The sequence below is a fragment of the Trachypithecus francoisi genome, unplaced genomic scaffold, assembly GCF_009764315.1.
Source record: "Trachypithecus francoisi isolate TF-2019V2 unplaced genomic scaffold, Tfra_2.0 Lachesis_group5, whole genome shotgun sequence".
Classification (NCBI taxonomy): Eukaryota; Metazoa; Chordata; class Mammalia; order Primates; family Cercopithecidae; genus Trachypithecus; species Trachypithecus francoisi.
This window is the reverse complement of record NW_022681470.1, coordinates 142,178,867-142,192,981: the sequence shown is the minus strand read 5'-3', so window position 1 is coordinate 142,192,981 and position 14,115 is coordinate 142,178,867. Positions and strand designations below refer to the sequence as shown.

Sequence of the window (14,115 nt, the reverse complement as noted above, 5' to 3'; positions counted from 1 at the left end):
TTCCACTCTTTCCCATCAGTCAGCCAGTCCAGAGGATGCTTAGGTGGGTGGGGGCTGGTGGAAGGGACTGAACGGGAAAGGATGACTCCATTGTTACTGCGTTGCCATGAAGAGTATGGAGTCAAGGCTGGGCGCGGTGGCTCACACCTGTAACCCCAACACTTTGGGAGGCTGAGATGGGAAGATTGCTTGAGCCCAGGAGTTTGAGATCAGCCTGGGCAACATAGGGAGATCCTGTTTCTACAAAAAATAAGATAATTGGCCAGGCGCAGTGGCTCACACTTATAATCCCAGCATTTTGGGAGGCCAAGGCGAGCGGATCACCTGAGATCAGGAGTTCGACACCAACCTGGCCAACACGGTGAAACCCTATCTCTACTAAAATACAAAAATTAACCAGACGTGGTGGCACATGTCTGTAATCTTAGCTACTCGGGAGGCTGAAGCACAGAATCACTTGAACCTGGAAGGCGGAGGTTGCAGTGAGATCATACCACTGAACTCTAGCCTGGGCAGCAGAGTGAGACTACATCTCAATAAGTAAGTAAGTAAGTAAGTAAGTAAGTAAGTAAGTAAGTAAATAAATAAATAAATAAATAAATAAATAAATAAAAATTTTAAAAAGCCAGGCATGGTGGTACATGCTTGTAGTCCCAGCTATGCAGGAGGCTGAGGTGGGAGAATGACTTAAGCCCAGAAATTTGATGCTACAGTGAGCTATATGATTGCACCACTGCACTCTGGTCAGGGCAACAGAGCAAAAACTCTGTCTCAAAAAAAGAAAAAATGAATAAAGTTATGGTGCTGAACAGAGATATTGGTGTGTGTGCTTGAGAACATAGATCCCTGTGGGGGCTGGATGGACATAGTCCAAACCTGGACTCCTCCATGTCCTGGAGAGTAGTTTGGGCAAGTCACCTAACCCCGCTGAGCCTCAATTTGCTCATCTATGAAATGGGGATAAATAGCAACTCTCCCATGAGACTGTTAAACATGAGAAATGTGCACACTTTTCAGTGCATGGGGCTGGGGTCATGGAGGGAAAGCTTCCCTTCTGAGGATGAAAGTGGAGAAGGCCAGGGTGTGGGGAAAAAGCTTTCAATGGTGGGGACACTGGATGTGGCCTGTAGAGGACATGGAGGAATGAACACAGCTGACAATAGCCCAGCAGTTTTTTCCATCATGGGCAGAGACTAGAGACCGAATGGGGCACTGACTGTCTGGGAAACTGGCCCCCAGGTCAGAGCAGAGTCCAGGGGCAAACTGACAAAAGCCATCAAGACATTATCAGGTCCAAGGGGGTAAGTGTTCAGCCAGAGACAAAATGTAATGGGTCAAAAGGAGGAGGATGTGATGGGGCTCTGTAACAAGTGAGTGGCAGGGCTTAGTAAGAACCAGTACCTTGGACAGCGCCTGACCTTGAAGGTCCAGGGTGTAGTGAGGAGAAAAGTCTGTCTGGGGTAAGGTCTGTCTGGGGTAAGGTGGGTTTTAGTGACCATGCCTGGGGCCTGCCTCTGTGGGCTGTTGAATGTCCAGTTTCAAGGAGTGAATATGGCTTTCCTGAACCGAGAATCAAACCTCCAAAACCAAGGACCCCAATCCAATGAACCATGAGGTTGAGCCAATCTCAACCCTGCCCAGGAGCCCTTTCTTGGTTGGCATCAGTTCTTCTAAGCCAGGTTGTCATTTCTGCAAGAAAGGCAGGAGGGAATCCAGCTTTGCATCCTGTAGGGACAAGATGACCCTTTGGACCACACATGGTATCCACATTGACCATGCAAGAATCTGCCAGCTGTAGAATGTCCTCTAAAGATATTTGGCATCATGCTCTTCTGAGTTACTTCAGGATAAACCAGGCCTTGTCATTTATTGATGTCTTAGGTCATTCTTTATTGGAGGCTCTCCTGTGCATTGTAGGATATTTAGTGCCATCCTTGTCCTCTACCCACTAAATGCCAGTAGTACCTCTCCCTCCCACTTATAACAAAATGTCCCAAATATTGCCAAATATCTTCCGGATGGGAAATAATTTCCCTGGTTGGAAATCACTGTGATAAGCTCATCCTCTTCTGATGAAGCTGGTCTCCCTAGTGACCAGACTACTAGAACAGAAAGGTTTTCCCTTTTTGCCTTGCCTGCTGGGAAGCTCAGAATGTTTATTTGGTCTTAAGTTCCATGTAGCGCTAGTTGTAGGATTATCTTCCTACCTCATGCCAGAAATAGTTTATTTATTTATTTATTTATTTTCAGACGGAGTCTTGCTCTGTCACCCAGGCTGGAGTGCAGTGGCATGATCTCAGCTCACTGCAAGCTCTACCTCCTGGGTTCGTGCCATTCTCCAGCCTCAGCCTCCCCAGTAGCTGGGACTACAGGCGCCCACCACCACACCCCGGCTAATTTTTGTATATTTTTTTTTTTTTTTTTTTTTTTTAGAGATGGGGTTTCACCGTGTTAGCCAGGATGATCTCGATCTCCTGACTTAGTGATCCAACCATCTCGGCCTCCCAAAGTGTTGCGATTAAAGGCATGAGCCGCTGTGCCTGGCCTATCCCAGGAATAGTTTAAAACAGCCTTAGGCATTAGATGAAAACAGTCCATAGCTGTTAAAAAGAGCTGGATTTCAGCACAACTTGAAGCATTTTCTAACAATGAAAATGGCCAGCCCGAGGATGGCTTGCCAGGGAAGAAGAGAAACTGTACTGGAAATGTTTAATCCTCGGGAAAAGACACTACATCAGGATGATTCTCGATGTATTTTATGGATTTATGACTAACCCTCCTATATTCCACTCACCCCCTTCCTCCCCAGAAAAGCCTAGGGGTTACGACAAATCATATAGAATTGAATGTGAGAAACTAAGTTTTTTTGTTTTTGTTTTTGTTTTTTCCAAAACGGCGTCTCGCTCTTGTCACCCAGCCTGGAAAGCAATGGTGCAATCTCAGTTCACTGCAACCTCCACCTCCTGAGTTCAAGCGATTCTCCTGCCTCAGCCTCCCAAACAGCTGGAATTACAGGTTCCCGCCACCGTGCCTGGCTAATTTTTATATTTTTAGTAGAGATGGGGCTTTACCATATTGCTCAGGCCTGAACTCCTGACCTCGTGATCTGCCTGCCTCGGCTTCCAAAGTGCTGGGATTACAGGCATGAGCCATCGTGCCTGGTCACCAAGATTAATTTTTAAAGGAAAACAACTTTCTCAATGGAAAGCATCACCCAGCAGCAGAATTCAGACTTGCCTTTCTGTCCTTAGGCAGGAATACACCCTGACCCTCACTTTCTTTCTCTGTAAAATGGGAAAGCCAATAGTTCCCGTTTCAAAGAGTGTATACAGGAATTAAATAAAAGGTGCATGTACCATGCTCAGAAGAGGGCCTGGCACTTGGCTGCAGCTCAATGAATGGTGACTAAATGTGTTAATGTCTTATATCCTTTTGTTGCAAGCGACAGAAACCAAGCTCTATCTGACTCAAATAAAAAAAAAAAAGAATTTTATTGATTTAGAAAAAAGCCAGACATGGTGGCTCATGCCTGCAATCCCAACACTTTGGGAGGCTGGGGCGGGAAGATCACTTGAACTCAGAAGTTCAAGACCAGCCTGGGCAACACAGTGAGATCTCATCTCCACTAAAAATAATTTAGAAAATTAGCTGGGCATGGTGGTATGCACCTGTAGTCTCAGCTACTTGGGAGGCTGAGGTGGGAGGATTGTTTGAGCCCAGAAGATTGAGGCTACAGTGAGCTATTATCACTGCACTCCAGCCTGGGCAACTGAGCAAGATCCTGTCTCAAAAATAATAGACAAACACACACACACACACAGAAACAAGAAGGTCTGAGTCTGGAATTGGGTCTAATATCAGGCATTTTGCATCAGGACTCTGTCTCCCTGGCCATCTCTCAGTCCTGTGTCCCTCCAAGCAACAGCAAAGGAAGATGTTGGTAGTATTTACCAATGCTAATGATTAAAGCCCCTAGAGAAGGGCAGGGTCTTTGCACCATGCTCCCTCTATTGAGTTTTTTTTTTTTTTTTTTCTTTTTGAGACAGAGTCTCACTCTGTCACCCAGGCTGGAGTGCAGTGCTGCAATCTTGGCTCACTGCAACCTCCGCCTCCTGGGTTCAAGTGATTCTCCTGCATCAGCCTCCCAAGTAGCTGGGATTACAGGCATGCACCACCATGCCCGGCTAATTTTTGTATTTTTATTAGAGATGGGATTTCACCATGTTGGCCAGGCTGGTCTTGAACTCCTGACCTCAAGTGATCCACCAGCCTCAGTCTCCCAAAGTGCTGGGATTACAAGCATGAGCCACCACACCGGGACCCATATTGAAATTTAAGGAACAGGCTGATTGGCCCATTGGAATCACACACCCAGTTGTGGACCAATCACTGTGCCTAGAGGAAAACAATATTGTGATTGGCTTGGCCAGCTCAGGAGCCCACCCCTAGGTTATTTAGTTCCCCAAACCCAGTCAGGATCAGGGCGCTAGAGCCCAAACTTAATTGACTGTGTCTCCTAAGGACAGATCTGTGTCCTGCCCCAGGTTGCAATCTGGAGGGTGGATTAGCTCAGCTAATAGGCTCTTCCCAGTGAGAGTGATCGTCAGCTTTGTAGACAAGGAATGTTCAGTGTTTGGGAGTAGCTTAGGGTGTCAGATGTTCTCCCATAATCCCAGTTTTATCTTCCACCTCATCATCTGCCTCATCTTTTAGCCTGAAACAGAAAATTCAGCTCTGACAATCTCACAAGATGAAGCAGATGAGTCTCTGCTTTGAGAAGGAACACATTCCAGAAACTTGTGTCTTTCTTGTAAGACTTTGCTGAAGATTGCATGAAAGCTGCTCCAGGCCCCAGGCCAGGCATGGTAGCTCACACCTGTAGTCCCAGCAAGTTGGAAGGATTGCTGAAGCCAGGAGTTGGAGACCAGCCAGGGCAACATAGTGAGACCCATCTCTACAAATACAATAACAATAATAGGCAGGCATCGTGGCTGTAGTCCTAGTTACTCAGGAGGCTGAGTCCCCAGCTACTCGTCTGTAGTCCCAGCTACTCAGGAGGCTAAGGTGGGAGGATGGCTTGAACCCAGGAGTTCAAGGCTGCAGTGAGCTACAGTTGTGCCACTGCACTCCAGCCTGGGTGACACAATGAGACCCTGTCTCTAAAAAAGAAAGAAAGCTTCCCTATATTCCAATATTCTGGTCCTTAGGAGACGCATGGTTAGAGTTCCATGATAAAATAGGTTACTATTTATTTATTTATTTATTTATTTTTTATTTTTGAGATGAGTCTTGCTCTGTCGCCCAGGCTGGAGTACAGTGGTGTGATCTCAGCTCACTGAAATCTCCACCTCCCAGGTTCAAGTGATTCCCCTACCTCAGCCTCCTGTGTAGATAGGATTACAGGCACCTGCCACCATGCCCGGCTAATTTTTGTATTTTTAATAGAGATGGGGTTTCACCATGTTGGCCAGAGTGGTCTCAAACTCCTGACTTCAGTGATCCGCCTATCTCAGCCTCCCAAAGTGCTGGGATTACAGGTGTCAGCCACCGCACCTGGCCAGGCAACAATTTAATGAGCTGGTTTTCTTCCACATAACTCTAGTTTTCTGGGGGAAAGCTCTTTTACATAGCCCCTGTGTACATCTAGACAGGTTGTGCATTACATAATCTAAGGTGCCCTGTTCACTTTACAGTCCATGTGTGTGGCAATCCTGGCTCTCTACCCCATCTTCCTTTAGTTGGTTCCACGTTTTAAGGTTTTATTTTTAAGATTTTTTAAAATTACTCTTTCCTTTCCAGGTAATAATTCCTAAATTAGTCAAGACTATCATGGATGCAAGGAACAGACATCCACTAAAACTAGCTCAAACAGCCAGAACATTTGTTGGTTTGTGGTACAGGAAAGAATGAGTTCTCTGGCTTCAGGTACAGCTATATCCAGGAGCTCAACAAATGTAGCCAGAGCTATCTCTCTGACTCTTACTTGTACATCTTGGTGCATATTGGCCTCAGTCTGCAGACTGTTCTTTTGAACAACTGGGGAAGGTGACTGCGGACAGAATGAGCTCCTTGTGGCTTATAATCCCAGAGGTAGAATGAGAACCTCCAATGTCACCTTCTCATCCCATACCTAATTATTGTGGCCAGGGGATGGGGCGCTTTGATTAGAGTCCAGATCACATGGGACTGGGAAGGGGTGTTAGACACATGTCCATCTGGAGTAGTGGAGGGGACTCCACAAAGGGAAAGAAAGTACTGTTAGATTCGGAGCCAAAGAAACCACAGATGTCATCACAAGTATTTGTAATGGGATCATCCAGGAAGTAGCAGGATAAGGAACTAGGGGCATAATCCAATTGAAGTTATCTCCAATCTCTCAGATCTGCTGTGGGCTCTGCGGAAAGATGGAAAGCAGGTCTCAGGCTATGAGTCCAACACACATCTAGAAGGTTCAGGAAGGAAGAAGGAACCATAGGGTGTCTCTATAAGGAGGACATGGGGGCAGAGGAGCATCTTATAGAATTTGGGCTTGTACTTGTTAGTTTGGGTTTTTGTTTTGTTTTTGAGATGCAGTCTTGCTCTGTCGCCCAAGCTGGAGTGCAGTGGTGCAATCTTGGCTCACTGCAACCTCCACCTCCTAGGTTCAAGCAATTCTCCTCCCTCAGCCTCCTGAGTAGCTGGGATTACGGGTGTGCGCCACCACGCCCGGCTAATCTTCGTATTTTTAGTAGAGACAGGATTTCACCATGCTGGCCAGGCTGGTCTCAAACTCCTGACCTCATGATCCGCCCCCCTTGGCCTCCGAAAGTGTTGGGATTACAGGTGTGAGCCACCGCACCCAGCCTATATTGGGTGGTTTTAAAAAGAATTACTAGGGTGGTATTGTTGGGAAGCTGGGAGCACTTTGCTGACTAGGTATTTCGGTGATTTTTATCTCGGAAGTGGGAGGATGGAAGTTGGGTTGGAATTGTGGTCGGTAAGAAGTGGTAGTCATTTGTGTTCACTGGGAGAGGGGGATGAGAACTCATTTTTGTGGTTGCAGAGGGCACATGGTCACAGAGTGGCCTTGTCTCATCATTGTTTATATTCTGTGGCCACTGTTTATATTTAGTGGAGAACATCGCGGCCCAGCCGCCAGGAGCTGATTTCCACTCTCTCTCCTGGCTGGCAGTGGGAATCTGTGTCTCCAAGGCAAGTTTGCCCCCAGCCCTTCCCATCCCTGCCTAAGGTTCTCCGGAAACCATCACTCACATCTAGCACTTGGAGGCCTCCAGGGACAGCGCTGACCCGTCATCTGGGTAGGAGGCTGAAAACACTAGGGGAGGAATATCCCAAATCTATGCCTTGGCGGGTGTTACCCAGAAAGGGTGACGGGTTTCACCATGCATAAAGGAAAAATTGGAGGAAGGCCAGGTTAAGCAAAACTAGACATATTTTTAGATTGCAGAGCTGAGAAGCTTGGCTGTGCCTATGTGCATTGCAAGTCTACAAGAACAACATGTGTAGAGTTTTACGAACAAAGATAGAGTCAGAGACATGGGCAGCAGGCAGAGACAGAGAGAGAGACAGACATAGAGAGAGACAGAGGCAGAGAAAGCAACAGAGGCAAAGAGATTGGAACACAGAGAGAAAGAGATGGGGACAGAGACACAGAGAAAGGAACAGAGATGGGAAGACAGGGACAGAGGCAGACAGAGAATGAACAGAGACAGAGAGAGAGGGACGGAGAGAGACAGAGAGAGGGATAGAGATGGAGAGAAAGAGACAGGGCCAGGGCCACAGAGGGTCTGAGACAGGCCCAGGAGGAGACTAGGGATGGGGCCAGGGCTGCGTGCGGGCGGGGCATGGTGCAGACAAAGGCGCGGTCGCGCGGCCGGGGTGGCCCGGCCGGGGACAAAGGCCTGCCCGGGGGGCGGGGGCAGCGATGGCGACGGCCGCGGCGGGCGCGGGCGAACTACAAGTCCCAGCAGCTCCCGCTGCGGCCCTCGGCCGGCCCCTCTCGCTCCCCGGGAGCGCCTGGCGGGGCCGCTGGGCCGAGGGGGCCGCCGGCGGGGTGGCGGGCGGGGGGCTTCCTGCGGGCCGGGGGGCGCCGGCGGCCGGCGCGGGCGCGGCGGGCCGGGCAGGGGCGAGGGGCGCCGGGTGAGTGTCCCCGCGAACGGGCTGGGGCCGGGGCGGGGGACCGGGTGGGGGGCGGGCGGGCGGGGGGACTCCAGACGCGGGGCGCAGCCCGGGGCGACCTCTATTCGTCCCCCGCCCTGCGCGCCGCCGGCCCTGGCCCGGGCGAGTAGGGGTCGCGGGCGCGATGGGGAGGGGACCCCGCGGCCCGCCCCGGCCTAGCGCGCCCATCCCGCCGCTGAGGCCCGGGGAAAAGGGCCCCGGAGGTTGGGAACCTTCAATCGGGCGTGGTGGGGGGCGCCCGCCAGCTCTGGGGTCTGGAGGTCAGGACGCCCCCTCCCAAAAGGCTATCCAGGACCCCCTCCCCTCCTGATTCGAGGAGAGGCTCGGGTATTGTTCCCACCTCCCGCCTGGGGTGGGGAGTTCAGGAGGCCCTGTCCTGAAGAGGAGGACCTAGGGGGTCCCTCTTCCCCCAGGACCCTAGGAAGGGTACCAGCGATTGTCCCCCTCCCCTTCCAGTCTTGGGGTCTGGATTCTGGAAGCTCCTTCCCCTGGAGGTGATCCAGGGGGTCCACCTGCCCTCACCCCTGGGAACTCAGGAAAGACTTCAGTGATTTCTCCTCCCACCTTCCAGCTAAGAGATGGGAATTGAGGGGACCCCTTCCCCTGGAGGTAATCGAAGAGTTCCCCTGTCCCCACAGGAATGTAGGAGGGGTCCCAGGTATTGTCTCCCCCACTCTCCAACTATGGGTCTGGGTTGAGGACCCCCTGTCCAGGAACTCGGCTCTGTTTGCCTGCACACTCCCAGCTATGGGGTTGTGGCTCAGTGCATTCCCTCCCCAGAAGGGGAGCCACAGGTCCCCCCACCCGACACCTTCTCCCAGGAGCAGATCATTCATTGTTGGCACCTCAACACCCAGCCATGGGTGGGGAGCTCAAGGCATCCCCACCTCTAGCAGGTGATCCTGGGCTCCCCTTGCTCCCCAGAAGTGGTTCCAGCTTTTGTTCCTCTACCTCCCAGCCTGCCCCCAGTCACAAACTGGGAGTTCCGTTCAGGATCCTTCCTGCAAGTGTGCTGACACTACCCGCCACATCCCAGCCATGGGAGGAGATGGCTCAGGCGTTTCCCCAGTAACTTCAGAGGGTCACCAGGTATTATTTTTGCCCATCTTCCAGCTAGAAGTTAAAATTCAGGACCTTCCAGCCGATAGTGAAAACAGGTATACTGGCCAGGCATGGTGGCTCATGCCTGTAATCACCATATTTTGGGAGGCTGAGGCGGGAGGATCACTTGAACCCAGGAGTTTGAGTCCAGCCTGGGTACCATACCAGGACCCCATCTCAAACATAAATAAATAAAACAGGTATACTAACAACTGTCCCCACCCTCCTGCCTATGGGGTTCATGAGTCTCCCTGCCCACCCCTCCTCACCAGGAGGGATCCCAAATATCACTCTACCGTGCCCCCCATCTGGCTGTAGGAAAGGGCATTCCCGATCTATCTAAGAGAGAGGAGTTGACACTGACTCCCACCTGGCGCTGCTAGTTCCGGAATGCAGGTGTTCTTCTCCCCAGAAGGCAAGCCAGGGTCTTCCTGTCTTTCCCCAGTGACTTGGAAGGGATGCCAGACGTTACTTGTTGTATATTCTTATCCCCCAGACATGGGTTCTAGAGCTCAGAATGCTGCTGCTGGAGGGGGGGCCTCCCCTACCAGAACTCCCCCCGATAAATGAAGCTGCCACCCCCAAGTATAGGACAAGAATTCAGGCCATGTGCTCAGGAGCACAGGAACGCTGACACCCACACTGTTCCCCATGTGAGGACCTCCAGCAAGGTGGTAGGAACCTAGGACTGTCTCCTCCACAGGACCCCAGCTTCCCACAAGAGGAGCCCAGGATGGAGAGAGGGGCAGAGCCATGGAGTTGGGGACTAGAAACCTCTAGTGCCGGGTCTCATGACCTCTGTCCAGGTCCGGGGCTGAAAGGGGAGGGTCCTACCATGTCCCACCATGTCCCATCCGGGTCCCTCAACTCCCTGCCCTGCCTAGGGTAAGTCAGAAATCTCCCTGCAGTTAGAGACAAGGGAAAGATCCACGTGTATGCTCAAAAGTGAGTGGGGTTTGGCCAGGCACAGTGGCTCATGTCTATAATCCCAGCACTTTCTGAGGCCGAGGTCAGAAGTTTGCTTGAGTCCAGGAGTTTGAGACCAGCCTGGGCAATATAGCGACACCCCATCTCAAAAAAGAGAGAGTGAGAAAGGAAGGAATGAAGGAAGGAAGGAGAGAGGGAAGGAAGGAAGGAGGAGGGAAGGAAGAAGGAAGGAGAGAAAGAAAGAAAAGAGAAAAGAAAAGAAAAGAAAGAAAGAAAAGAAGGAAAGAAAAAGAAAGAAAGAAAGAAAGAAAGAAAGAAAGAGAAAGAAAGAATTGAAGTTAGTTGAGTGCAGTGTATCTGTAATTCCAGCTACTTGGGAGGCCCAGGTGGGAGGATCGCTTGAGCCGGGGATTTCCAGTCTGCAGTGAGCTATGATCACATCACTGCACTCTAGCCTGGGTGACAGAGTGAGACCCCATCTCAAAAAAATAAAAATAAAGAAGTGGGGCTGGGCGCGGTGGCTCACACCTGTAATCCCAGCACTTTGGGAGGCTGAGGGGGTGGATCACCTGAGGTCAGGAGTTTGAGACCAGCCTGGCCAACATGGTGAAATCCTGTCTCTACTAAAAATACAAAAATTAGCCAGGTGTGGTGGCAAACGCCTGTAATCCCAGCTACTCCGGAGGCTAAGGCAGGAGAGTTGTTTGAAACTGGGAGGCAGAGGTTGCAGTGAGCCAAGATCCTGCCATTGCACTCCAGCCTTAGGGACAGAAAAAAGCCCCCCCAAAAAAAGTGGGTTCTGAGGGCACAACCGGTCCACTTGGTCCACTTTCTCATCCCTAACCAGACTCCAAAAGACACCCCCGCTCCCCTAGAACCCACCTACCCTCTACCCTCTATTCTTGCCCTTGCAGGTCCTGCCCCAGAAGCTGCCTGCACATCCACGCCTGAAATGCGGCGCTCAGTCCTGGTCAGGAACCCAGGCCACAAAGGCCTGAGACCCGTTTATGAAGAGCTCGACTCTGATTCCGAGGACCTAGACCCCAATCCTGAAGATCTGGACCCCGTTTCTGAAGACCCAGAGCCTGATCCTGAAGACCTCAACACTGTCCCGGAAGACGTGGACCCCAGCTATGAAGATCTGGAGCCCGTCTCGGAGGATCTGGACCCCGACGCCGAAGCTCCGGGCTCGGAACCCCAAGATCCCGACCCCATGTCCTCGAGTTTCGACCTCGATCCAGATGTGATTGGCCCCGTACCCCTGATTCTCGATCCTAACAGCGACACCCTCAGCCCCGGCGATCCAAACGTGGACCCCATCTCCCCTGGCCTCACTGCCACCCCCCAGGTCTTGGCCACCAGCCCCGCGGTGCTTCCCGCACCCGCCAGCCCGCCCCGGCCCTTCTCCTGCCCGGATTGCGGGCGAGCCTTCCGCCGCAGCTCCGGGCTGAGCCAGCATCGCCGCACCCACAGCGGTGAGAAGCCGTACCGCTGCCCCGACTGCGGGAAGTCCTTCAGCCACGGTGCTACCCTGGCGCAGCACCGTGGCATCCACACCGGGGCGCGGCCATACCAGTGCGCGGCCTGCGGCAAGGCCTTCGGCTGGCGCTCCACGCTGCTGAAACATCGCAGCAGCCACAGCGGGGAGAAGCCGCACCACTGCCCGGTGTGTGGCAAGGCCTTCGGGCACGGCTCGCTCCTGGCGCAGCACCTGCGCACGCACGGCGGCCCGAGGCCCCACAAGTGCCCGGTGTGCGCCAAGGGCTTCGGCCAGGGTTCTGCGCTCCTCAAACACCTGCGCACGCACACGGGCGAGCGGCCCTACCCGTGTCCGCAGTGCGGCAAGGCCTTCGGGCAGAGCTCAGCGCTGCTGCAGCACCAGCGCACACACACGGCCGAACGCCCCTACCGCTGCCCCCACTGCGGCAAAGCCTTTGGGCAGAGCTCCAACTTGCAACACCACCTGCGCATCCACACGGGCGAGCGGCCCTACGCCTGCCCGCACTGCTCCAAGGCCTTCGGGCAGAGCTCAGCGCTGCTCCAGCACCTGCACGTGCATTCGGGCGAGCGTCCCTATCGCTGTCAGCTCTGCGGGAAGGCCTTTGGCCAGGCCTCCAGCCTCACCAAGCACAAACGGGTGCATGAGGGTGCAGCCGCTGCTGCAGCTGCCGCGGCTGCTGCAGCTGCAGCAGCGGCCGCCGGCCTGGGCCTAGGGCCTGGCCTAAGCCCTGCATCCATGATGAGGCCGGGGCAGGTATCCCTCCTGGGTTCTGATGCTGTTTCTGTGCTGGGCTCTGGCTTGGGCCTCAGCTCTGGCACCAGCTCTGGCCGTAGCCCTGACCCTGGCTCTGGGCCGGGCACTCTGCCAGATCCCAGTTCCAAACCCCTCCCTGGCTCCAGATCCACCCCCAGCCCTACTCCTGTGGAATCTTCTGACCCAAAGGCTGGGCACGACGCTGGTCCTGACCTTGTGCCCAGCCCAGACCCTGATCCTGTGCCCAGCCCTGATCCCAACCCTGTGTCCCACCATGACCCCTGCTCTCCCACTGGTGACACTATCAGCCCAGCCCTCCCTACTGGCGAGAGTCCAGAGTGGGTACAGGAGCAAGGGGCACTGCTGGGGCCTGATGGCTGAAGGGGACTTGGGCATCCTTGGGGGCCTGGGGAAGTTGTGTGTTGTGCAGTTAGTAAAATCCTCCCACTGCCTCCGGGTTCTGTGTCGTGGCTTGCCTTTTGTGCTTTCTTTCTGAGCACAGCCCCTTGCTCCAGAGATGGGACAGTGTGGCCAGGGCCAGCCACAATCTGGAGCTCCAGTGTCCTGGCTTCCTTCTTAGGCCCTGGAGTCCCACCAGCTAGACTTTCCAGTTTAACCCACAATGCCTCACCCTGGTCCATCCCACTAGTCACCACTCTTTGTTCCCCTCACTTACCCCTTGCTCTTCAAAGCCCACACAGTAGGCACACAAGTGGACAAAAAGAGGCTGTTCATGTATGCAATCAACAAACATCTCTGGATTGCTGGGGTCTCAGCAGGGAACAAGATAAGTGTGGCCTCGACCTGCACGGAGCTCGCAGATATTAAATTCAGAATACTTAAAAAATAATTACAGGGTATGGTATATTCTAGGAGAAGCATAACAAGACTTCTGATATAAATGGTAGGCAGTTTTCTCAATGAAGGATTTTATAATCCCAATAATCACTAATTTAATAATCAGTACTGTTTGCCCAGCCTTATGCAATAGCTTTTGCATTCTCTCATTTAATCCTCTCAACAGCCCCAGGAGGTAGATGACTTTGATTGAATGTCCGCATTTTGCAAATGAGAAAATTGAAGCACATATATATTTTTTTGTTTTGTTTTGTTTTAGACAGTCTTGCTCTGTTGCCCAGGCTGGAGTGCAGTGGTGTGGTCATAGTCACTGCAACCTCGACCTCCTGGGCTCAAGTGATCCTCCCATGTTAGCCTCCTGAGTAGCTGGGATTGCAGGTGCACGCCACCACCCACTGCGCTCAGCTTGGAGTTGAAGGGACTTTGGAAGATGTAGAAGTGGCATTTGTCAGTGCCTAGATTTAAATCCCAATTGCCCTCCAGAGTCCAAATTCTTAACCATTACGCTCCAGGGCAAAAGTTTGCAAAGGCTCTGGGGCTATAGAAAGATGAGCTTTGGGTGGAGAGGTAGGGGCCAAATCAGAGGGCCCTGATAGACGAGAGTGGGGACTCTGCCTGTCAGTCCAGAGCAATGGGAAGCCGAGGGCAGGTTCTCGCAGGACGGATAGGCAGTATTCTTTGAAGATGCTTGTGGCTGCTGGGTAGAGAGTGGAGTGGAGGGAGGCTGAGATCGGGGAGGAGGTTGCTGCAAAGATCCAGGCCAGGAATGTTGGAAGACTCTGGGCTGGGGGCCATAG

The 14,115-nt window shown here is 52.6% G+C and overlaps 1 protein-coding gene across 3 annotated transcripts; it reads left to right on the top strand.

Moving 5' to 3' along the window:
- Positions 1-7,188: 7,188 nt before the first annotated feature.
- ZNF358 (zinc finger protein 358) lies at positions 7,189-12,917 on the top strand. Of its 3 annotated transcripts, none has more exons than XM_033199165.1 (2): positions 7,189-7,298; positions 11,121-12,917. In XM_033199165.1, exon 2 carries the CDS (start codon positions 11,159-11,161, stop codon positions 12,839-12,841), a length of 1,683 nt encoding a protein of 560 aa, XP_033055056.1. In that variant the 5' UTR covers positions 7,189-7,298; positions 11,121-11,158; the 3' UTR covers positions 12,842-12,917. The 3 variants fall into 3 exon arrangements, with proteins under 3 accessions (XP_033055056.1, XP_033055054.1, XP_033055055.1); XM_033199163.1 differs by lacking the exon at positions 7,189-7,298 and adding an exon at positions 7,979-8,139; XM_033199164.1 differs by lacking the exon at positions 7,189-7,298 and adding an exon at positions 8,640-8,787.
- Positions 12,918-14,115: the final 1,198 nt, after the last annotated feature.

What these genes read in the sequence shown, in the direction of transcription:
- ZNF358 (XM_033199164.1), top strand. Translation starts at nt 8,757, where the DNA reads ATGGGAATTGAGGGGACCCCTTCCCCTGGAG. An exon ending in GGGGACCCCTTCCCCTGGAG is followed by an intron (nt 8,788 to 11,120) that starts GTAATCGAAGAG and finishes TTGCCCTTGCAG; the next exon opens with GTCCTGCCCCAGAAGCTGCC.